Source organism: Alligator mississippiensis, chromosome 2 (genome assembly GCF_030867095.1).
Source record: "Alligator mississippiensis isolate rAllMis1 chromosome 2, rAllMis1, whole genome shotgun sequence".
Classification (NCBI taxonomy): domain Eukaryota; kingdom Metazoa; phylum Chordata; order Crocodylia; family Alligatoridae; genus Alligator; species Alligator mississippiensis.
The window spans coordinates 297,216,190-297,242,679 of record NC_081825.1 but is presented as its reverse complement, the minus strand read 5'-3'; the positions used below and the strand labels follow the sequence as shown (position 1 = coordinate 297,242,679).

Here is a 26,490-nt window from a genome sequence, read left to right as displayed (position 1 = left end):
GTGGAGCAGGAGGTGGGGGGCAGTCCCCGAGGGGAGCAGGCAGCACCCGTTGGCTGCAGCATCCAGCCATAGGGCAGTGCACACCCCTCATGCCCGCTCTTCATGTGGCATCCTGTGGCCATGTGCCACGTCCCTCCCGTGTTTTGGTGCTCCCGGCGTGGGGTTGTGGTACGTGGTTGCAGGGTGCCCCAAGGAGCAGGCAGGGGGATGCGCCCTGCCCTGTGGCCACGTGCTGCAGCCAATGGGCACTGCCTGTGCCCCCCTGCCCACTCCCCTTGAGGCAACCTGCAGTGGAGTGCCACGGGTCCCCCCGTACAGCTGAGTGTCACACATGCACCCCTGACAGTCACATTTTACACCCTCACACAGCCGGTCCCTGCACCTGACAGCAGGGAGCACAGCCTGGTCCTGGCCCTGCCCCCGTCCTTCTGTCTGTCCTAAGGCTCCGGGCCGCACACGCACAGTTGACCCAGAGCATTACAGACAGACAGACGGAAGTGCTAAGTCTTATTATATTAGCATTACTTTCACACGATCTTACTTTCATGCTTTTCATAATTTTGTTCCCTACAGGGTGGCTGTGAATTTTAAAAGCAGGAGGAGAATAAATAATCATATTCTTCAAATGTTAGTTGAAACACCTCTGATAAAGCAGAGGTAACAAGTGTACTGGAAGTCACGTGACTGTCTAGACCAACAGGTAACAAATCCAAAGTTTCCATAACTAATTAATGAGCTAGAAGAGCAAGAGGACAAAACTATTTTTAGGTACCATATACTAGTCAACAGTATATTTGGCAAAAGACATTTTTGAAAAAACAAAAATAGGAAACCCCATAAAACAGAACTGTAACATGCAAAACGTTAATCAGGGAAAAGAAACTATTAAAAAAAAAAAGATTATTAAATGTCTTTAGCTTGGAATATAGAAGTCTATTTTTAATAAAATTCAATGGAACATCTACCACTTTTGAAACTGGGCATCAGGCATCAGCTTTTTCCATAAAGTATTAAAAAGCAAATTCTCTCTCTCCAAGAACAGTTTAAGATTCCCTTTAAAATTGCTTTGATATTTTATTTTAACCCTACATTATAAAAAGTATTTCAAATACGAAATGTGGCGTATAAATCCTTAGTCATATCGATGTGCTCACCCTATATTTTAACTAAAAACAGACAGATTTATGAATTGCTTAATTTCATTCCTGAATACAACAGGACAAGAGAGATTCATATGTTCTAAATTAGGACTTTACTTTCAGTCTTTATCAATTATACCACACATGGGCAAGACAACTAAATTGCACCAATCAGATCATCCTGACAGGATCATTAAACGTTAACAGAAAGCTCACAAATTACAACATTTTAACACAGCCTTTATTTTAAGCGACAAAATCTTTAGAATTCTTCTTATGCAAAAATAAAAAATATTTAGAATTCTTCTTATGCAAACGGACTGAAACAATTCAATTTACAAATATTTATGTTGCATTGTATTACTATAGGAAAGACATTAAGGTATGTTGTAAACACTGGCTCTGATCCTGCAGATTTTACATTATCATTATGACATAATTCTGTCTGCATATATATGTGATCTAAATACATGCATGCATATTTATGGCCTACATAGGAATATAAAACTTTTTTTTTTTTTTTTCAGATAATGATATTTCAAAAGTGTCAGTTTGTTAAAGTATCTGCAGTTCAAGAAAAACTATGCGCCAGATGAAAGGGTATCATATACCAAACTGACCTAACAGAAACAAAACTGTCATGTAACCACATCTGGAAATAAACTGTCTAGTAGAATTCCTTAAATCAGCATACACAATTTTTATGTCCCTTGCCTATCTATGCTCTTCAGATTAGATATTTTATTACATATTTTCTGTATTAAATTATTTTCTGCGATTTAAAAAAAAACAACTAATCAAACAGTTGTACACCAGGGTTGTGTCAAATACAAAAGAAAAAAAATATTCAAGATTCTGGCTACTTCATGGGGCTTCAAGAAATAGTAGGCTATGCAAGTTAAAAGGTGAAGTGATCAGGCTCCCATTTTGACACATACAGGAAAGGAAGGAATATCTTGGCCTGGCTTATGCACTTATGGAATTCCTTAAAAGGTAGTTTTTAATTATTTGTCATAAGCTGAATGCAGGCAATCCTTGACTTACAATGTTTCGAGTTACACCGTTTCGCACTTACGACATTTATAAATTGACATCCTGTTTTGACTTTCTGACATCAGTTTTGACCTTACAATGCCTGATCCAACACGACACCATGCCAGCGAACAAGTTCACTGCGCTGCCCATCCCCCTGGAGAACATCTGTCCAAATTTCCTTGGACACTTTCTTTAAGAAAACAGACAAGACTCCAGAAAAACCTGCAGCCAGGACTCCTGAGAAGACTCCAGCCAAGAACCTTAAAAAATTCCTCAAAGTCACCTCAGAGAAGTCCTTTCAAATCAATACGATTGCTATTTACAACATAAATGCATTAATGTAGCTATATTACTCATCTATAATTGATTGAGTAAAAAATTCTGGGATATTTTTGGTGAAAAGAAGGCATTGGGCCCTGGTTCAGGAACCAATCCCCCGTTTATAACATTGTTTCCTATGGGAAAATTGGGTCCGAGTTGCGTTTCGACTTAAGATGTGGTTTTCAGGAACCAATTGTGTCGTAAGTTCGAGGACTGCCTCTATAGATTTGGGGAGTTGGATCATGACCATAATGTTGTGATCAAAAACTTGACGATCAAAAAACTTCAGTGGGAACTGAACTAGGCCTAAATGCTAAAAAAGTCCTTACACTGTTTGAGGGAAAAATACATTATTTTGTTAGTATCCTTATTTTGAAAATGTGACAGACTCACTGCACAACCAATAAAGATCGGCTGACTCTTCATTAGGTAGGTAGAATGTCAACTCTTTTGGACCACGTGATGCTGAGGCAGGGACTGTGTCACTATAATACCTACACTTATGAAGTGCCCAGAATGAGACCCCATTCTCAACGGAGAAGGCTTTTAAGCTTCTGTTGTTGAATGCATAAATATTATTAACTTACTATGAAAGTTGTTATTAACCCACTTCTGGGGGCCAAGAGCAGGGGAAGGGCTGGAAGGTCGAGTAGGCAAGTAGAGCCAGACAGGCAGCAAAGAAGGGATTTTCACTAGCCTGTGGCTTTACAAGGGACCGCGGGCAGGCACCACCGAAGGGGAATGCTCAAAGGAATGCTTTTGCCTTACCCTTTGGCTGAGAGAGAGGGTGAAGGAGTGTGTGGGCTTTTTTTCTTTTTCAACTGAATAGGTTTTCTTTGTAGGGAAGGGGATAATTAATAGATTCTGCAGAGAGCTGCAAGCCCCCTCTCCCCTTTGAGAGGGAGGCTACAGCTGGGAAGGGACAGTAAGGACATTGAAGGACTTCCTTGCGTGTGAGGTAGGGCCATGGGAGTGAGTCGAGGTGGCAGGGAATATGGGTAGAAGGGAATCATCATCTTTTCTGGAGGTATTGACCTGAAGTTGGAAACAGATGTTGGGCTGGGTGGAGTGGGGAGAAACTCTCTCCTAGGTGAGAGGCAGGGTAGTGGTTGGGATGGGGTGGATGACTTCTCAGCTTGGGGGGGCATGGGGAACCTTGTAGCTGGGTGGGTTGATTGTTCCTATTTTAATAGTTTATTCAATTTCTATGGTTTTTTCCCTCTTTTATTGTAAGCTGCCCTGAGCCTGTTGGGGAACGGTGGCATATACATCTAAAAAAAAAGTTCCTGTATTCCTTCTTCTGAATTTTTGCTGAAAAAGTCACTTCACATGAATAGAGCCACTAGTTAAAAGTCAAGTCAATAATTGGGTTCTCAAGCCAGACAAAATTTGGGAAAAGATTTTGATAAAATGTAACCTATAAACTCTTCAGACACTTGAGGCCACCCTGGCTCAAAGTGAGGCCACCATGGCTTTTCAGCTTACTACAAAAACTTACCAAATTAAAAGCACAATCCGAAAAGGCTTAAACCTCCCCATGTAATAACAGTAACTCTGATCCATCTTAAGGGCTAAGTATAGACAGTCAAAAAGTCCAAGGCTGAATTGATTCAATCTCTGCAGGTTAGTCTAAGCTGCACAGATTGAACTGATAAGCAAGTGAACAGACATTCACTTTTGATCCTGGAAATGCAGCCACAGGCCTGCAGTTGCCCAGGCCAGAAGCCGAGGGGTGCTAGAGCACACCTCCCTGCTTGGTTTGAGCAGACAGCTTGGGCCAAAGTTGGCCCGCCCACACTGTGGGAGGGGGAGGTGCAAAGCATTCTGGGATGCTGCTAGACTGTGTGTTAAGTCTGATACTATATCCATCAGGTTTATGTTATACTGTTTTAGTCATTTTGAAAGCAGTTTATATACACTGAACTTCTGTTGTGTTACGGATTTGAACCGGTTTCCAATCACTTATACCGGTTTATGTGTAACTTCTGTCCCTCATCAAAATGACAGCAGCTTTTATTGCAAGCACAAAAAGCATTAGTTAAAAATATCTGAAACACTACAACTTTTTTAAAGCTAATATCAGACAAAGTGCATCCATAAAAACAATATAGTAAATCACAAATGTGCATACTGCAACAGCCTCAAATTTAAGCCCAGAGAAAAAAAAAATTGAATTCAAAATCTATAAAAATGGCAGTTTGAAAAGACAGCTAACAACTAAAACACACTGTCATAAATGATGGCAGCTTGTAACAGCCAAAGTAAGATATTCCAGTGCTAAAGCTGAAATGTTTTTCTTAGCTAGTACAGCCACAGTACTCTTGCAGTGGTTCTGATATAGATCTGAAGAGCACTAATTTTACATACTGCTATACATCTGAACTAAAAGCACAATTTCTTTACTGGAAGCCAAATGGAGGAATTATAAACCAAGTCTGGAAACCTGGCATGTTTCCCAAGACAAGTCCAATTACTGGAGCAAGACAACAAAATATTTAAACTTGAATGCCTGCCGTTTTTGTATTGTGGTTTAAAAATATGCAAAGCGATAACATGACAGCAGTTTGTGCGGTTTTTTTGCCCCCTTTCCTTCGCTTTTCAAGCTCAGTTCTCAGGGGACAGGCATTTTTTTTGGATAGGGTTTTACCTTTAACTTTTTAAAGTGTAGGAAAGGAAACTGCTGAAAGAAAAAGAAAATCAGGCTCTGTATGCAGTTGTGAACTGCAGAACACTTACACATGCTAACTGCATCCTGCGTTCCAGGCACAACTATAAATCACTTCTTTCTTAGCACGTGAAATCAAAGGGAAGTGTTGGTACCCATGCCCACACCTTGCAACAGGGCTTAGCAATCTTTACGGGAACTGCGTTTTCCCCATTAGATAATAAAACATTTGAAATATTTTTTTCCTTACCCGCTTTCTTCTCCACTTAAGAACCCTGCAATTGTACCGGGCAGTTCAGATTTAACAATTAAAAGATAAGACGACATAGCTGTGAACGGAAGTGGAACAGATTTAGTATTAAAATACTGGCATCTTGAAATTATAATTAGCACGGCTCAACCAGACTGGCTGTGGATGGAACATCTCTACTTAGACTCTGTGGCACCACTGAAGGAATTAATACTTTTTTAATATACTTCCTTTAGATATAGCTGCAAATCCACATGCCAGGTACTGGTGTTAGCTAGCGCAGCCAAACAGACTATACTCCTATGAGAGCATTTAATAGAAGTGTACAATAGAAAGGCTGAACGAGACAAGATGTAGAAATTACACCAGAAAAATAAGGAAATCTTGCTAAGCTTCGCTTTTTAAACATGATCTACAATGTAGTGGCAGATTGCAATGCTGTAACACTCCTTCCCCTCCTTGTGTAACTACTGGTAAGATATCAGCAGTGATGATGTTCTGCTATTTTGAAAATATTCAAAGTAAAATGCTTGATTTTCTAAGTTCATTCTTATTGCACTAACTTCTCCATCCGTTGCAGCGACTTGGGCAAATACTGGATTCATAGAAATTTCACAAAGTGATATTAAAACATAATTAGTGGAGAAAGTGTGTTACCAAGGAGGACTTCAAAAGTTGTCATTATAACATATATACTGTTCCACCTGCATCAAATAAACTGCCTAGTTTTTTACCAAAGAAAAATCTCCATTAGCTGCTAGTAATACGGGAGCTATGACCTATATTTATGCCTTTATCATTCTGTTAGATAGAATTTATTTTTTAAAAATCTCCACCAGCTCTTGATTATTAAAGCATGCTCACCTGTTACTTGTATCTAAGGTTGGGTATTTGACTGGTCAAATAGTTTGGTCAACTGACTGGTCAAATATCAGTCAAAAATTGTAAAAAAATTGCTAATACACAGAAAAAGCACAAATTTTCTATTAAGAAATGTGTTAAAAATTTTTAAATCTTATTTCTGTCAAGTAAACTACAAAATGTAGGGTTTTTTTGGTTAAATTGCTATAATCTTTGACCAGTCAAAAATATGCAGTTAATTGACTGGTCAACTGACAATATTTAACCAGTCAACTGACCAGCTTACCAATCCTGCTTGCATCAAATATTATCCTTTATAATATTTTCATCCTCTAGAAAAGGACAGTGATTTATATATTGCTGTGAAACGGACAATAAATGTCTATGCATAATTCAAAGTTCAAAAGATATTTATTCAACAAATCACCAAGTTCTATAGCTAGCTTAAACCCATACCAAAAAAATCACCATAGTTACCCACCATCCTTCATTTTGCATACAACATTTTAGCCCTGTTTAAAAATTGAAGAAAAAGTTTACTGTATCTAATAGGATTAAAGTTTTATTCCAGGATACTACATACTCAGATTTTTTTTAGAGATCAATTTAAAGGTCAAATTAAATATAAGCTTCTAAAAGATGGTTTTAAAATTAGGTTAAAAAGGATTATTCCAATCTTTTAAAGTTTAGCAAACACACAAGCTGAAGCACGGAAACAGTTAATGTTATATTCTGAGAAGGAATGTGATCTCTATAAAGAAAGCGAATTGCATTAATACAAAGTGACATGTACCTACAGCAAGGTTAAATTAAAAACAGTTGCTAGGTCACTAAATAAGGAAATATTCACTTCTTTGCATTAAAAAGCTCAGATTTTTCCAATCCAGGTCTGTGTTTCCCTGTTGACACATGGCTGTTTTTTAGGTCTGGGGTGACATTTTATTTGGTGCCCTCAAATTTACTCTTATTACAGAAATTAGATGTAGTATAGGCATACGAACAACTGAATGCAATTTTTAAGTGGTCAGTATTACTGATGCTAGCCTATAAATGCTTGCATGGATCATTTCAAAGACAGATTAAAAAAAACCTGAAGTGAACACATGAAAGCTTCTTTTATATTAAAATGAATCATTTTCCTTCCTAAAACCTTTCTTGCTTTTTTTTTAAATGCAATTCAGTGCATCAATACAGTTCTGAAGTTTCAGGTATCTCCTTACAATAATTCTTAATTTTTTTTTGCCAACTTCAGCTGTAAAAGGCTTCAAATTTATTTTGAGATCAAATGTCCTGCTAATACGTGATCTGTCACATTTCCCATGCATTCCTAATAGCCTCTAGCTAATCATTTGATCAGTTATCCTTTGTTGTGCGCTTACTCTCTTTTCCAAAATAGGAGTCCTATTTCACTGAATTTAACTCCAAAAGGAGGGAACCAATCATGCAACAAGAAATTCGCACATGTTAAACATTTGTATGAATGATTATTTCTTCCTTTCTGTTTGTGTATACAATTTCCGTGGGCAAACTTACAGAAATAAAGTTTTTAGTAGTCCTTTTCTAGTTTGGTCTCTCCTTTTTTTTTTTTTTTTTTCCTCCTTCCCCCCCTTCCTAGACACAAAGAAAATGAATACTAATTCTTTGAGCAACTCCTGAGCAAACAGTATGAGATGCCATGCTGTATTCAGAGTTTAAGAGATTAAACTTTAGCTTCTTTTTTCAAAACTACAAGTATGCTTCTACCTAAAGAACAGCTGCCTCCAGAATATTACGCAATATGGATAAAATAAAGACCATGATCACTTCACAGCTTGGAAAAATCCATTTAGATTTTTAAAAAAAGATACAATTTTATTCAAACCAAAATTGAAAAGTGCTCCCCTGAGAAGAGATACAGCAGTAGAATAATTTGCATCAACTCTTTCTTTTTTCCAGCTAAGTAAGAAAATAAATACAAAAGTTTATTTTTTTTCCTTCTCCCCGGTGCCTGCATGTTGAACAGAATCAAACAGGTATATCTGGTCTTAAGCAAGGAATGCTGTGATCTCTGCAACATCAGATGCAGCCACAAATGCACCAAGTTAGATTGCTAAAAATGAAATACTCCCTGTCCTTGGTGGTCTGTATGTATAAGGAGGGAAAGAGAGGACAGTCATGAACATGAAGTCAAGCATTAAAAAAAAAAAATGCAAATACCAGAAATATATTTGCAAATGCAACTATAATGCAGCCCTCGTTTGCCTGCAATTCCAGCAGTCTCGGCCAGAATTCGAGCGAGTGGTGGCACTGAGTTCTGGTATCATGGCGCTCAGCTCAGTGGATTAAATATGTGCAAACAACATCCGTTCTCTCCCTGCTTCATGTACAGTTTATTCCATGTACCGAATGAGGCAGGGATGCTAAGGAACAAATTTAAAATGCATTGTATTGCTGGAACTACAGTTGAAAGGCAACCTTAATTTCATGCTTTTCCTGATTTTTTGAGTGCTTGTCTTTGCAACCTTAATAATCTTTAAAACATTTTTTGTCTGTATTAAGAACTGGCTCAATGTGGACTATTGAAAGTTGAACTTTGTAATAAGCTCACTCCTGGAAATGCTGTAATATAATGTTTTACCAGGAATAAAATTATTATCCATCACCTTGTCCAACAGATTTACCATGTTCATGAGAGCAGCAGTTGACCGTGCTCATCAAAATACAGATCATTTTATACATGATGAAACCCTGATGTTGGCTACCTTGTTCAAAAAGGAATGATTTTCATTTTCAATCAGGCTACTTTGCCTTAGGCATTCATTATTACATAATAAACCATAATACCACCACGAGCTGGGATTCACTACAGATGTGTCTTGAAGAAATGCATTATTTGGGGTTATCTATTGCACATTAATACTCTGTCGTTGACTATGTGGATCCAGATCTGAAAGAAACAACATCTGAAAGAGAGAAAAAAGGAAAAGCCTATGGCTGCTATATTAATGGCACTACATTATGCCAACTAAACGGCTTTGTTTTTTGGTTCCCATAACTCTTAACTGAAGTTTTCCTCAACATCCTAGCCAGAGACATGGATTCATTGCCAAAGTCCAAAGCAGTGACACAGGAGAAGGTGTATTCATCCTCAGAAGGAATCTTTAGCAATTAACATAGTTAACGCTTTCCTTATATCAAAACTGGTGATACATTCTTGAAAAGCCTCCCGTGGTTGAGAAGACTTTTTTATGCGAGGCTCGTCTTGATCTGCCAGATCAGTTGAGCATATTAAACTTTGCTTAAAGATACCCTGCATTAATAAATTCCCCCTGAAGAAAAGGATCCTAAAGTGTTTCCCAAACTTTATGCTATGGGAGGGGGAGAAGAAAATGGACTTCGTGAAAAATCCATCAGCAGACTTTGATGCCGTATCGAAACGGAGAAAGCGGAGGACTGAGTGGCAGATGGAGGACTGAGTGATCTTGTGGAACTGGGGAGCACCAAGCCAATTCCTCAGAAACAGGCCAGAGGAAGGAAGAAGAAATAAGTACTTTATTTCCTTGTATAAAACAACCTGACCACAAAAGTTCTTTCAAATCATCAAGAAAGGTTAAAAACTAACAGGAAAAAACCGCATACTAGTGAGAAGTTGCACTAAGTCAGAACACGCATTACCTCTCGCTGGGCAGGCAGAAACCGAGCTGGATTAATCAGCTGTAATGGGACCTTTCCTAGCAGCTTCATATGACAAATTCATTTGAACTTATGTCTCCTTCTGCTAGTAACGAGGTCATTTTACCTGTCGCCTGTCCTGCCCTAGAGAAGAGAAAGTGTTCTCTTAAATAAGGTGAAATCTAGAGGCGGACATCAAGAATGAAGAAAAGAAGACAAATCCACAGCACTCAATTTTTAGCAGGTTAGTTTTGTTTGATGGGGATTTGCAGGGTGGGATGGGCAGAGGAGGATGAGGGATGGAAACATTACAGGAACATTAAACGGAGGTACTGTAATTCAAAATAATACTGGGAAAAAAAAAAAAACCCAAACAAACTAGGAACAGAAAAAGCACAAGGAATGAAGCATGAACGTGACCAAAAGCCATCATCCTACTTGAGCTCTCAGACTCTACAGCCTCTCTACAGCAGTATTTTTTTTGTTTCAGTTCTCAAGATATATATAACTGGCAGATCATAGTACTGGGGAAGGATGTTCAGAGCTTGCCTGGGTAAGCCAGCTCAGCTACCAGCAGCAGTAAAGCTATGTAGCACGGGGCTCTACCCTAACTATTGCTCTGGGTATTTTGTTTTTAAACACACATTCAAAACCAGCATCTAAACCAAGTGTTAGAAGTTCCTCCAATCTCTAGATAATTACAAAAGCAATATATTTTAACAAAGGTTTACAAATAATCATTTTCATGTAGTTGTATTGAAAAAGTGCAGTATTAAAAATAGATCTTCTCCAAGCTGGAAATTTAAACTGATATATGATAGAATAACTCAAGCCCCTGTAGGTATATTAAAACTCCCTGTGCAAATCAGTCATTCACTGTAGTGTAAGAAAGCCTTTTTACATGTAGTTTCTATTTAAGGCTGCTTTGTATTCTGCAACACGAATGACTACATAGAGGAAGTATACAGGTATAACTTTATTGATTTAACTACGCCAGTATAAATTAAATAAGTTCCCAATGAAAGCAAGCATATATTTAGACTGCACACAGATGTTAGTAGTACTTTTCTTCAACACTTTAACACTCCTTAGAATGCTAAAAAGTCACCCAACAACTATTCACTGCATTATGAAAACACAGCTTAATTGGTTTTAACAGCCATCAATTGTTAAATTAGTATGGGAGTTGACAAACCTGCCCTTAATTAAAGCAGCTCTGCACTGGAAATCCTCAGTTTAAAACAATAAGGATAAGGATAATTAGGCTTTCAGGGCAAACACAAACTGCATTGCAAGGACATGAGCATTCAAGTTTGTTTAAGAACAGAATTAGATTTTCTGCGCTCAGGGGAGGTGCAGTAACTTCTTAAAGGATTAACCATTCAGTCCTTAACAGAGATGCACTATGTTTGCCTTTCCACTCTGTGGGGCCATTCATTTTAAATGTGTTTGAAGAGCACCTACTTTGCCCAGAGAGACTCAGAGGAACTCTTGATTTTTCTCACTGGTTTTGCCACACTTGGATTCCTCTAGGATTACAACTTTAATCAGGATAACCATTTAATTGTGAAATGTTTTAAGATACTTTAAGAAGAATAAAGGACCTGCAAAGCAGGAAAAAAAAAAAAGACTATCCTGAAATCTGGATATTTTACTCTATGCTCTAAAATATACTTCTTCAACTTCAGCACAAGTGAATTACCTTGGTAGCTTTCTAGATATTTTTTATACATAGGTTTGCGCCAGTTCTACTTCCTACAGGCTCATCCGGGGAGATAAAGTGGTTAACCATGTAAAGCATACAACATGGTTATAAATACTTTCTTCCCCAATTTGAGAGAATTTGGGGAAGCCTAATGTCTTGGTTATAGTAAATGTAAAAACAAGTGCTGCTTAAAAGGGTTCTCTCTTCCTAAGCCTATCCACAGCCAAAGCTAGTTAATTGGTGTGGGGGAAGAGAAGTCTATTAGCGCTGTACTCCGATTGACCAGGAGATGGTGTTGCACGAACATGGCTGGGGAACTTTCTATCTGTAATAGAGATGCTTCACCTCTGCTGATAAGAGGGGGCAAAGATCAAAAATAACCTGTAAACAAGTGTCTCTAACATAGAAAATTTCCTGCAGTAAGTCTCGATACATATAAACGCACAGTCTAGAAAACGCAGACTGCTGAAACTGCAAATAATAATCATCATAATAATAAACTGCAAGAAAACAGAAGGTTAATATTTGCAAGTGGTTCAGTTATTTGCTTACATTTTTGGAAATTTGCTATGCATGGGATATAGCAGAGAATTCTCATGTGGTGTTCATTTTGTTGATGAGATTCAGACTAAAATGCCACGCTAGAGAATTCACAGCTAGTCCTAGTATTTCTGTTTAAAAATATATATGTAGTATGCAAGCAGCCCAGAGTAGCCCGAGATGAAGCTAGCACTGCTGAATGCAAAACACATTTCTGCAGCACTGGGTTTCCTTTCCCCTGTATTGTTGGTGTTCAGCAGTTTGTGCTTGCTTTCAGTAGGAACCAGACTGGAAATTATGTTTGATGCTTTCGAAGTCAGAAAATCCTTCTGCACCTCTGGAGAACCAGCTGGCTGCAGGACAAGCCTTCAACAAACTTGTGGAAGCAGCAATTAGAGAAATGATCAATTAACTGAGCTGCTTTTGCAATGGAGCTTGCTAATCCTTGTAAAATGAAGATTCTTTATGTATGTACGCATTTGTAGGCAGAAGGAGAGAGATGGAGAGACAGGGAGAGATCGAGATACAACAAGCAAACAGATAAACCACTTCTGGTAACCTAACAAGTCGTCTTTGAAGTATCTTGGTCTTTTGCTATTGCAAGAAAATCCTTTCAGAGACCACCAATGCTTTACTGTTGTGCTTTACTCCAGCTGCTAATAAATTCTGGATTCTTACATTCATACTCCCTACATTTCCGATTTATGTCTCTCTATTTCAAAGTTCCCTTGCCCTGTGTGACCAGTTCCAGCTCCCTAAGCAATGACCTTTGGCTAATGCCAGTCTATAGCCAGGAGAAATACACCATAAAACTCTCCCCACATAATTCCTTCTTTAGACCTCAAATACTGAAGATCTGTTGGTGTTGGCAACGGCCTGTGAACTGCTCTTATGCAATATTTTATTGCATGTGTCTCCATTTTCCACAAGCCTTGCTAAAATAATTTGTTCTCCAACTTCATCATTATATATGCTGTCATATCCACACTGACACACTCCTCTCAAATCAACAAGAGGGACATTTTACTAGGAAATCTCCCTAAAGATTTTCTTGGAGAATTCCCTCATCCCACATGGAAGACATCTATGGAAATCACCCACAAACCTGTCAGATCCTTTAGGACCTAAGGGATTTACAGGATGTAGAGGGATGGCTTTGACCCACAGCAAGCCATCCACTGCTATCCAGAAAGAATATTAGGGATGCCCTCCAGCTCTGGTTGTTCCTGGAGAGGATTACATGAGAAAATGAATATAGCCTTGAACTCTAATAAAAAGTCTCAATCTTCCACAATTGTCTCCCCAACCCCTAACCCCCAACAGCAATCCTGCATTTATGCAGGCCTACAACTGTATGGACAGGGCTCTCAGAAGTTGGGATGCATAAATAAGAAACAGCTTAAATGATCTTTCAAGACTGCCTTCTGTACTACAAGCCCAAGCTGCACACCTGGAGAGCACTCCATGCACAGGTGGAAGAAGGGAAGGGACCTGGATGAATGCAGCAAAATGATGATCTGGAAAGAAGTAAACTGGCAACTGCATTGCTAGGGGTTCATTTTGCAAACTTATGCAATGTAGCGTTTATGTGAGTAATAGCTCTTCAGCATATGCAAAGAGGTGGAGAGAAGTCTTTAAGTCATAAAAGACTGACAAGTAGAATTAACAAAGATATCAGATTCATGTGAACATGTTGTACTAAAGTTACTAGAGCGGATCATCTATATCAGTGGTTGGCAACCTACAGTCCGTGGACTGGATGCAGCCCGCAAAGCTATTTGATTTAGCCCATGGACATACGGCTTTGGCAGCCTTCAGTGGTGGGGGCCTTTGTCACTTCCCTGCACCACTGCGAGGACAAGCAGTGGTGGTGACTGGGTCCTAGAGTCCCCCCTGGCTATCTCGGACACAAATTAAGCCAATCTAGCCTGCAGCCTTAAAAGATTGCTAACTGTTGATCTCATTTATAGTAATACTTGAATTTTGCTGTAGGGAAGGCTAGGTTAATTTTGCCGTTGTTTTCGACGTTCTATATTTGGGATGCTTATATCACTTTATAAAGTAAAAATATGTTACAAACTATTAGGCTGTAGGATTTTTTTATTTTATTTTAAAGAACATTTAGATACGCCTGTTTCAAAATGACCAGAATACACAAATAATGTTGACTGGTTTCACTTTTTAAATCTTGTAGTCTTAAAAATAACTAGGACATAATAATGTTAATGCCAATTTTTCAGATCCATACCTATCTTTGGATACTTTGATGGACTATTCAATTAGCACTGCTTGAATATGTGGCGCACACACTACAGAATTTCAAATAAAAGCAACCCCCCTGCTTAAATGTTGATTTTTTTTGTCTCTGTGCAACAACAGATGAAACCATTGTATTTAAAAATATTAAACAAGGTGATAAATCCTAAAAGTCACTGTTGAATCCCCAGGAGTCTGATAATTTGTCAAAAAGATGATAAAAAAGAAGGACGCTTTCCAAAGCAGACCCCAAATTTGACACACTATCTATTTTTCTTAACTATGTGACACTGTTTAAATGCATCTTCATACATTAGGAAAATTAGCACCCCTGCACTGAAGAGTCATTGAATGTGTGAAGTTAAGATACTAAAAATAAATCCACTTTCACTTTTTTTTAATAAAACCACGAGAAAAAAAAACTATGAAAAAAACCCCAAAACATTCAAGACATCCTTTTAAACAAGTTTATTTAAAATATCCCAAAAAAGCCAAATGTAAATCATATTTATACATTATAGTTATTCTTAGAGATAATGAAATGCCTAGAATGCATTATGACTGTGAGAATAACCCCAGTAAAGTGGCTTATTTTATCTCAAACCATCATTCATTATCTGCTGCCCTCCCATCTTTTTTGTAATGAGATACCATATGATGCAATGTATTCAGCTCTGATGATGGAGGAGGTAATCAGAGAAAACGATTTTATTTTTAGCCTTGCTCTGAAATTAAAGATGTTGACAGAGCTTGGAAGTCTGCCGAAGGGGCACGGCCCGGCTGGTTCCTCCAGATGGATGCAAAGGAACAAAAGGAAAGGACTACTTAATTGCACTGGCGAGGCGAGGCTCAATGCAAATGCTGCATTGCTAAATCCAGTGGCACCCATTCCAGGGCAAACTAAACTAAGACTTGACCTCTCCCATCAAGAAACTCATGGAAGGGGAGAAAGAGGCTAGAAAACTTCTCGCATCTTGATTGCTTCCTCAAGGGTCAAGGGCTTGATGGCAGATACAGCTTTCATGGGGAAGGGTCTCCTAATACCCCCACATCCTGGGAATTTCTCAGGTCACAGGAGAGCTGTCTGCACTAGGGGCTCCTGATACCACACTGCTGCTCCAGCTCCCAGCTTTCCCTTAACAGCATGTTTTCCAAGAACCATGCTGCTACTGGCCAGGCCCCCGGAGGCTGAACTGTAGAAGTAACAGGATCTAGGGAGAGTTAACACAGCTGGGAGCAGTGTTTCCACATGGAAATCCAGATGGTCTGCATCTTCTGTCCTGGATAGACAAATCATTACTCCCCTCGATTTACCCCATTCTGCACGAAGCATCCACAGGGTGCCCAGAACGGTGCAAGGTGCTATGAAGGCCACACTTTCCACCCCACTCGGGGACAAGGCAGAATATCTCTGCGTGGAGGCAGAAGCATTAATTAACAACGCTGCGTGTGTTCAGTTTGGTAACTTTCCCCAAGCGTGTTTGAAATGGGTTAATCTTTGCGAGGAAGCCAATGTTTGGAATGAGCAAAATACCTGCATTACTCCTGCACAAAGGATCTTCCCACTGAAATCCAGAGAGCCAAAACACAGAGGATTTGGAGTGATGGGCATTTTAAACACTTGAAAGAATATTTTCCAATTGTGAAAGCTGCTTCTTGAATTAAATAAGTTAAACAGAAATGAAATTCTTGGCAAACCAGGGTCAGGTTCCTGGCAGAGAAGTAAGTCCACAACAAAAGATGGAATAAGTCGTTTGATAATATCCAACATGCAACAGCATGGGCCTCTAGGGTTACAAAACTGAGTTCTATTAAAACTGACACACAGAGAAGGTTATGAACTGTTATGAGGAAGAAATAAGATTCAAATTTCCTTTGACCACACAGTCTTGTACTGGATCCCAGTGTTGCATGAACCTTCCCTTTGTATTCCCTCCTTGTCTAACAGTGTTTATTTAGAGGTCCACTTGAATGTGAAAGGAAATTAAAAAATGTGTTCATTGCTACATAAAGTCCTGTAAAACCTGAATGGATAAATAATCTTTAAACTTTGGAATTAATGTGTTCATTCCTGTCTGAAATGAACAGCATCGTTTTTATAGCCATTTAAATTAATACTTTTCCACTATTTGAAGGTTTTGTACAAGGAAAGCTACTAATGTAATTGTAAAAACACTTACTTGGTCTAGTCCCAGGTCTATTTTGCAGCGATTAGAAGAGTGCCTGGCCTACAGACAGGCACTGGAACATTGTTTCTCTCAGTCACTATTAAATGACTATCCACACCCTTTCTCCTACTCTCTGGTTTGCTTTCAACTCATTTCCTGTTTTTATCCAGGAGGAAAAAAAATTCAGGATACTGCCAAGTTTAAATGTTAGCATTAAAACAGAAGTCCAGTCAATGTCCTCTACCTCTTTCTTATAAAGCAACCTGTTTTTATTTATTTAGTTTTTAATACTCTGGTTTTTAATTCTTCTCCTAATACTGTGGTGGACACAACTACTTTTCTTATAGGCTAGACATTAACAGCGTTTTAGATGCTTAAAGTTATGTTGCTGGTGGCTTCTTATCAAGAGGAATCGTATTATTATTAAGGATTGTACTATGGAGCTTGGTTAAAAGAGCGATAGAGCTAGACTGGCTGATGATAAAACAAATTACAATGAAAAAAGTTATTTTATGAAGGATAACACACATTTGTATACACACACACACGCTGAAGACAAAATGTTGAACAAAGGAAACTATCATGAATTTAGTACACACAAAATCCTACGGTCTCCCAGTAATGAAAGGCAAAGGCTACACACTTCAATGGTGATATGCATCACATGCCTAACAAATAAAGAACATAGGATGTGAAAAAGCACACCTACTACAGTCCTTGAGCTAGCAAAAACTGTAACCTTAGACTTCCTCTGTCAGCCCCTCTCATGTATTTTTTCACTTCATAGATTTCATAGATTTCATAGACATTAGGGCTGAAAGGGACCTCGGAAGATCATCGAGTCCAGCCCCCTGCCCAAAGGGCAGGACGTCAGCTGGGGTCATAGGATCCCAGCAAGATAAGCATCCAGTTTCATCTTGAAGGTGTTCAATGAAGGCGCTTGAACAACCTCCGGTGGCAGGCTGTTCCAGACCTTGGGGGCTCGGACAGTAAAGAAATTCTTCCTTATGTCCAGCCTGAAACGGTCTTGTAGTAGTTTGTGACCATTCGTCCTCGTCATCCCTTGGGGCGCTCTGGTGAACAAACGTTCCCCCAGATACTGGTGGTCACCCCTGATAAACTTGTAGGTGGCCATCAGATCACCCCTGAACCTGCGCTTTTCCAGGCTAAAGAGACCCAGGGCTCTCAGCCTGTCATCGTAGGGTCTGCTTCCCTGACCTCTGATTATGTGCGTGGCTCTTCTCTGGACTCTCTCAAGCTTCTCCACATCCTTTTTGAATTGTGGAGCCCAAAACTGGACGCAGTACTCCAGCTGCGGCCTCACTAAGGCCGAGTACAGGGGGAGAATGACGTCCCGGGATTTGCTTGAGAAGCATCTATGGATGCAAGCCAGCGTTTTGGTCGCTTTACTAGCCGCAGCATCGCATTGCAGGCTCACGTTCATCTTGTGGTCAATGATGACCCCCAAGTCTCTTTCTTCCATAGTGCTAACCAACATAGCACTGCCAAGCCTATAAGGATGCTGCGGGTTTTTTTTCCCCAAGGTGGAGAACCTTGCATTTATCGGCATTGAACACCATCAGATTCTCATCCGCCCACTTGCTGAGCCTGTCCAGGTCAGCCTGGATCATCCGCCTGTCTTCTGGTGTGGATGCTTTGCCCCAAAGTTTGGTGTCATCGGCGAACTTGGCCAGTCCACTTCTGACTCCAGCGTCCACATCATTAATGAAGATGTTGAACAATACAGGTCCAAGGATAGAGCCTTGGGGGACCCCGCTGGTCACAGGACACCACGATGAGTGATTTCCATCAATTACTACCCTCTGGGTCCGACCCCGGAGCCAATTTTCCAGCCAGTGGATCGTGGGGGACCCAAGGCGACAATTGGCCAGTTTCTCCAAGAGACGATCATGGGACACCAGATCGAAGGCTTTTTTGAAGTCAAGATATATGACATCAATCTCATCTCCCTTGTCCAGGTGATAGGTCACCTGGTCGTAGAAGGAAATGAGATTGGTCAAGCAAGACCTACCCGCAACAAACCCGTGCTGGCTATCCCTTAAGATGTTGGCGTCGGCCAGTCCATTAAGGATGGCCTCCTTAATAAACTTTTCTAAGATCTTCCCCGGGACAGAAGTCAGGCTGATGGGCCTATAGTTAGCCGGATCCACTTTCCTCCCTTTCTTGAAGATAGGCACCACGTTGGCCTTCTTCCAGTCTTCGGGCACTACACCAGAGCGCCAAGAGTTTTCAAAGATCTGCGCTAGAGGCTGGGCTATGATGCTCGCCAGCTCCTTGAGTACCCTGGGGTGAATATTGTCAGGGCCGGCTGACTTGAAGATATCCAGCTTCTCAAGATGTTCCTTACAATTTGCCCTCTGTGTATACACAGCTCCAAAACACACACACACTCCACTGCAATCTGAATGTGAAATTTCTTACCTCCAATATTCTGGATGATTATTGTACTGGCCACAAGAACCTATAAAATAAATTATTTCATTAGCAAGGGTAAGGAAAAGGAAAAACAGAACTTCTGCCTATATCAGTCATAAGATACTGATCATCTTGACCAAAAACAGATGCAGAAGTGATAACTGGAACTGAAAGAAAGTTGTCTTCTGATTCATGACTGTGGTTTAGCACGCAGAAACTAATGTATAAAAGCAAAGAAGCTCTACTGAGACATACCACATTTGAGATGACAGAGTTGTTACACCAAGAAGTCTGCTCTGCAGATGGCTTGCCTTTAAAAACACTGATGATATAATTGAGTTTTATTTGACCAAATTGCCATTCACCTCTGAAGGGAAAGTTTTATGTATTACTTGCCCATCTCAAAGCCCACAAACGATCACAGCGATAGTTCTGAACTTCACAATCTTTAAAAAGTTAGGAAGCGTCCTCTGAATCAGATTTGTAAATTTGCTGACCATAAAAGCATTTGTATTGAACCAGAGTGTAACCGACTTTCACAGGTCAGGGGGAAAAAAAAAAAAAAGGATTTTCTCAAATCAAGTTTTTCCGACTGGCATCTTGGTTTCCTTTCACTTTAATTCCAACGTGTATTACTCATTGTTTGGGGCCGTGGTTACATTTGTTCCCACACAAAAAATAGCATATAAACACTACGCTGATGGTCACTAAGGGAAAACCAAGATAGAAAAAAAATATATAAAAGCCAAAATGCTGTAGACACCTTTGATTAAAAATTCTGACCCGCATCTGCATAGCACTTCAAAGCTGGAATTCCTACTTGTCAGGTACTTTAAAAAATTAACTTCTGGTTGTAATGTGTCATAAGTAGTGGAAACTAATATTATGTCACAACTAAACTGAGTAAAAAAACCCACAAGATGGTATTTATTAGATGTTTTTAAGCAGCATGGAAATCTTGCTACTTGCCAAGGCAAGGGTGATACATGTCCAGCTCCCATAAAAACTTGAGCTTCCCAGCAGCAAAATATCCAATAGCAGAAAACATGTGTTTTCATAAGCAAAATTAGAGAAATAATGTTGAAGTACACCCACCTTATGGGCAACTTTACAGCTGTTCATTACGGACTTGTATGACAGAATGGAGAACATATTTATAGACACCGTGAATGACAGCAAGCTGACACGGGTTACGAACTTGTTGGAGAACAGGAATGAGATTCAAAATGAGTTGTGGGGAATTGGAGATAGAGTCCAAAATCAATGGAATAAGGTTAATGTAAGTGTAAAGCGCTACTTAGGAAAGAACAATCAAATACACAAATACAAAATAAGTAACAGTACTGCAGGAAAGGAGCTTGGGGTTGTAGAGCACCATTAACTGAATACAAATCTGCAATATGAGGTTGCTGCAAGAGAGTCAAATCTCATTCTAGGAAGCACCGACAGGAGCATTGTGTAAAACCCAGGAAATAATTATTCCATGATACTTGGCACTGGGGAGGCGCCAGGTAAAGTACATCATTCTGCTTTGTGTCCCCGACTGTAAGAAAGATGTACAGAAATTAGAGAGAACCCAGCACAGAACAAGCAAAGAAGGTTTAGTTTATATGCCTTAGAAGGAAAGTTGGAAGGAATCAAGTTTGTTTAGTCTAGGAAACAGTACACAGAGGGGACACACAGTTTTCCTATGTGGGAAAGATTGTTATAAAAAAAGATGGTGATCGATTGTTCTCATTGACAACGGGGGAGAAAAGGGAGATCGGGACAAGAAGAACCTGGCTTTGCTTGCACCAAAGATTTTGATTCCATCCTACGCTAAAAAAAAGACCTTCCTAATTATAAGGATAGTTATAATTATCCTATATGTTAGCTAGTGGCCCAGGCAACTTAAAGAGGTTATGAAATTTCCTGTCTTGTAGGTTTTTAAGAATAGTTTAGACGAACATCTTTCAGGATAGTCTAGGTCAGACTTAATCCTGGTCTCGAAGTAGGACAAGATACTAAATGACCTTTTGAGGTCCTTTCAAGCCCTACATTTCTGGTTCTGATACCTCATGTTTAACACATGTAGAATGGGCAGAACAATGCAAATATCAAGCTCATATTTTGTTAATACCAAGATTTGCTGCTAGTTGAGGTAATCGGTTTTATCTTCATTTTGATCAACTGACGTCGATGTCCAAAGACTAGAGTCATCATCTGCTTATTAAGGCTAATGGAAGTTATACACAATAATGAGTCAGATCTGAATCCTAGTTACACCCCAAAAAAGATCAGAGTATAGCCAATTAAACTACTTCCCTATATGCATGCTTCTGTTGGGGTTTTTTTTGGCCAACTTCCAGAAAATCATTTTAGAGGCAAAATATCATTAACAATTTTTGTAAATCAGACAACTTTATTTCAACTTGTTACAGCCCTGCTTTCACGGTCACTCCACTGAAAATGTATTCATAGTAATGCAAAATGTGTAAATATTTAATAAGCTTCCTCCCTGACCCCCACCCTCATTGAACACACAAACCCCCAAAGAAACACATATTACCACTACTAGCATTTTTTTTTTGCATGTACTGTACACACCATTGGACAAAGCTAGTTATTAAGCAAATGCTACCAATAAGCCATCCATTAATGGTTATGGAAGTAGCACATTTTTACTCTAGTTCCAAAAAGAGCCTTTAGGATGGATTCTGAAGAATAACTATTATTTTTCTGAAGTGATCATTACATTAATGGTACACGTCTTACATTCTGTCTGATTTAATTATAATATTCACCTTACATCTAGCATTTATACTTAACTAAGTTTTCTTACTAAGGATCAAAGCACTGTGATAAATCACTGGAAGGGGCTCTAAATAGGTTATGGGGTAATACTGCAAAGAATCTGAATGTCAGCATATAACACTAGGAGCGGTGTATTAAGCAGATTTGTCGGTAATGCAAACTAGTGTGGAGTGACAAATACCAGTGCTGTATCTAGAAAACAGCACAAAACCAGACAATAACAAAGATTTCTTCACATTTAGACAGAATAAGCCACCATCACTAAGGACAGCTGCTCTAAGATGAACTAAATTTTTGGTCCATTTCTGTTTCCTGAACGGCAATTATGCATCAACAGAGTGTTTCTCAGAGTTATAATAAAAACAAAGAACTAGATGGACAATATATAAAAATGTTACCTTCCCGGGTGACCCAAATGCAAAGAGGCCAAGATCTTCGTAAGAAGTGACAGCTGTTAAAAAAAGAAAGAAAAATCCACTTCGTATTCACTTTGTTATTAATATCAGGTTCTCTTCCCTAGAAAAAGAAAACTATAGTATCTTATAATTTCCGTTTATGAAGCCCTGCCTCCAGGAGAGCTGCACCTTGCAGTATCAAGGATCTGCAAGAACATTTACAATGGAACGCGGTACACAGTAAGATCTGAACTTATGACCACCTTCATAGGTAATCCCCTGATTTATATCAAAGGATTCTATATGTAGCTTGGGTTTCAACTGAAAACAACCTCTAGTCATTTGCTGGAAACTCCAAAAAGGGTTCATCTGGAACAAAACAGTTTTTGCACCATTGCTCTGCATTTTGCTACCAGAAATTCAAGTGTTTTCAAAAAAGTGTAAACTTCTTTCTATTTAGGTGACATGAATGTGCAGCCTGCTGCTGCTGGGTGTTCAACCAGTTGCAAGAATTCAGAGGTTAAAAAAAAAAAAATGTCCGGCTTAAAACTTCGTACATTTATTGTTCTAATACTTGTCTACTTTCCTTCCCGCACTTCCCCATCTTCTGGCCCCTTTGTTGCACATATTACCATCTCGCCTTCTCTTACATGAACATATAGGTCCCAACCCTACAACCTAACCTGACAGAGAAGATTTTTACACAAGTACCAGAGATAAAACACACGTCATTCATTGCCTTGCCTGTTGATGCTGCAGGACAAAGGGTGACATGTTCTCCTAGGACTTGAAGAGCCCCATCCTGTGCCCCATCGGGTGCCTCATGCCCTGGGAGGGCCTGCCCAGCTTTTCTGCACTTACTGAGATGTTGCCAGGATCTCTCGGGCATGCTTCAGTAAAACGGGGTAGTTGGGGTTTCCCTACTTAGAGGCGCACCCCTGAGATCCAAGGGGCAACCTCAGTTGTGTACCGAGGGTCGCCGGCACCTGGCGTCAATCGCCTGCATTTGTGCCTCTCCACCCCCCCCGGGATGATCCGAGCAGGGTGCAGGGCTTGAAGCAAATCAGCCTATGCGGGGCCCTGTCTCCTGTCCCACGGCACGTCCGCGGGGGAATTATCAGCGTGGCACGCCAGGCACGCGGGGAGGGGTGCCAGCTGAAATTTCCAGCTGGAACAGCCGAAGACGGCCACAACCCACTGCACGGGTGGGTGGGCCACAAATCAAATGCGAGAGGCGCTCTGGCCTCTCTGACCGGCACCCACCACCCCCCAGGCCAGCACCTGGGGGCCATGGCCCCCCCTAGCCCCCATCAGTACACCACAGGGCAACCTCAATAAGTGGGGAAATCCAGACAGGCACTCCCAGGGCTTGAGGGGCCTGATTCTGCTGGGGAATTCACAAGGTGCACAGGATCAGGCCCTTCAAGCCCCCAGAGCACCTGCCCGGGGCAGCTGGAGAATGCAGGCAGCTCTGGGCTGTCCTCACTCTTTCATCATAAAGCAAATAGATGCCCACTGCAATAAAACAGCACAAGTTATTGCTACCTTTGATTGCAACCACACTGCAGCCTGACAAAGGGTACGGATGTCTTTTTGCTTTCGCTTTGTGCCCCCATAGCATTTTTGTTTGATGGTGGCACAAAAACAATGACAGGTGATATCTGCTTCCATAAAGAATAAACCCACATGGATCAGACTACAGGACTGCAGCCTCAGATTGTGACGTTCTCAAGACAGAAGCAGAATCTTATCTGCCTGTAAAGCTCCGAGTCCAGCAAGATCAGTGTAACGTACAACAGAAAATAACTAATGCTCATTCTTCTCAGAAGCCCTGTGTTTTAGATACACCTCTCTAATACTGCCATCAACATTATGCTACAATAAGATGGGCCAGTCTGCTCTCAGTGTAAATGCGCGCCGTCAGCTTTGGAGTTATTCATGTTCTGCAGTAGTGTAAGAAACCTGACCTGTTATGTTCTATTCTGTATTGTTACCTGTTCATATCTTTACACGGCATTTGATCATTTGAAATACAGATTATTCTAAAGGGCCAACTAGTCACTATACTTGTGAAGGGGTTCTTTCTACTGCTGCAGGAACAAATATGTAATAAATACTCATGGGAAAGGAATGAACAAATCATCAACAGAAAGAGAAAAGAAGGCTTATGCAACAGTTCAGTTTCTGATTAAAGTATTAACTCTTTATCTGTGCTAGAAATGAAGTCCCGTGAACAGCATGGCATTCTTAATTTTTCAAAAATATAAAAATGTGTTTGATTTGAAAATATAAAGTGCAAAATAATAAACTGAATTGGTTTAAACACAAGATAAGTCGGCACAAATACTTGATTTCTGAAACCCTGAATGGAAATCATCCAGTTATCACGCGGGAGGTTAAACCGATCATTACGATACTAGCAAGGCTGATGAATACATACATTAGATATTACATAAGTTGTAGAAGCAGCTCAAACATTTCTACTCCTGCAGAATATGTACAGCTTTTTGATAGGTTAGTCCCCCAAACAGATAAGGGTAATAAACTATGCTGAAGAATGGTAACTGGTGATCAACACACAAAGCCTGGGTATAAACTACAGTGGCTATGTGCTAAGCCATTTGGTCACTACTAGCAACTAGACTTAACGTCACAGTGTCCTGGGTACATATTACTAAAAATCAGACATGATGACTAAAATGTCTGTGCTTAATATAGCTCGATCTCTGTCTATAGTGCAACTATTAGAGAAGCTTTACCTGAAGTGGCAGATGTATATCGTTTCTTTTCTACATTTGTCCCCCAACCCATCCGACCATGATGTGATGTTGCCTTAACGGATAGCTTATGGACACTACAAACATTATAATTTTCATTCATTAAAAATGTTTTCCCAACTCATGGCTTAATGTTAATTGAAACTAAAGCCTCTTTCCTTCTAATTTTGGACTATGTCTTAGCCTATTATTGTAGTGCTGGCCATGAAACCTAACCTGCTGCAATTTTTTTCTTCTTTGTTTTGAAAAAGGTATCTCACATATAAAGAATTCGACAGACTTCACCAAGATAAAAGCCTAGCAGGTCAACTTCATAACCTTTTAGACTTAACAGTTTCTTATTAAAAGACCTGGAATGTTCTCCTACAGAAAAATTACTTATTTGTTCTAGAAGAACTGCTGACCAAACTACAGTAAGTGTAAGCTGAGAGTAATCACGTGAAAACACTGAAGCCTGTAAATTTAAAATCAAGGAATTTGAATAAAATTTTACTTAGTGCAGTACTGAAGCATATTTCTGGTGCCAGTGTAACCTAACAAGACCTTAGCTGATTAACAATCACTAACTGAAAAGTCTGTCATCATGTCATGCTGGTGGTGCTTCTTGCTTAAATCAATCTGTACTAAAAAGGCTGCCTAGACTTGTAACATTACTCTTAGATGATGATCTGGAGACCCAGGATATAATGATGGCTTACTTCCTCAAAGTTGACAACATTAAATATTTTTCTTTCTTTTTTCCTTCCTTTTTTTTAATAGCCTTTTCCTCCTCCCTTCCCCCCATCCATTTGGCTTGCCTCCAGCATTTCCTTTGCAATGGGCTGTCCATGAAGATAATTACTAACAGCATCCTAAAAATAATACCACTTAGCATGTATAGGAGTTTTTCCATCCGCTCTCTGAACTCGTTATACAAAGCACTATAAACTAATGAAACTAAGAAGTTTTATTAACCCAGTTTCAGGGATAGGGAATGGACAAAGCTGAGAGACTTGGGGCCAGCTGCAAGTTCACCACTAGCCTGTTGCAAATTTACCACCAACCTGTAAACAAAATTTGCATCACCTAAAACCCAGTCCTATTACCTTATGGATACCTCCCATGAGAAATCTTAAATATATCAAAAGATTATGAAGAGTCGCATATATATATAAATAAAAATCACCATTACCACAATAAAGGGGAATTTTCAAAACTTTTTACTCTTAGGCTACCTACTGAGTAACCCAAATCTTGTAACCCTAACTCACTAGAGAGAAAAAGATGACCACAATTTAGTCCAAAAGTATCACGCAGTCAATAATATCTTACAGAAACATAACCCTACCTCTGCTGAAAATATACAAGACAGGAGCAGCTGTCTCTTGAGCAGAATCAGGAAGCAGTCATCCAAGTGATCAAAGGTAGTTATGGAAGACAAAGGCAATAAGGAAAGAGAAGTTTTCCTACCATCCTTAAGGTGAAGAACAGAGAACAGATGGGAACGATAAGAAGGCAG

The 26,490-nt window shown here is 39.7% G+C and overlaps 1 protein-coding gene across 1 annotated transcript in view; it reads right to left on the bottom strand.

The window, feature by feature from the left end:
- Positions 1 to 26,490, bottom strand: part of SLC38A6 (solute carrier family 38 member 6) — a 53,024-nt gene that overhangs the window by 24,525 nt on the left and 2,009 nt on the right. Inside the window, exons 4-6 of the mRNA XM_014595156.3 lie at positions 22,219 to 22,271; positions 19,034 to 19,073; positions 5,411 to 5,489 (exon numbers count right to left, since the gene is read on the bottom strand). Of these exons, the coding sequence (XP_014450642.2) occupies positions 5,411 to 5,489; positions 19,034 to 19,073; positions 22,219 to 22,271 (172 nt within the window). The remainder of the gene's footprint in view (positions 1 to 5,410; positions 5,490 to 19,033; positions 19,074 to 22,218; positions 22,272 to 26,490) is intronic.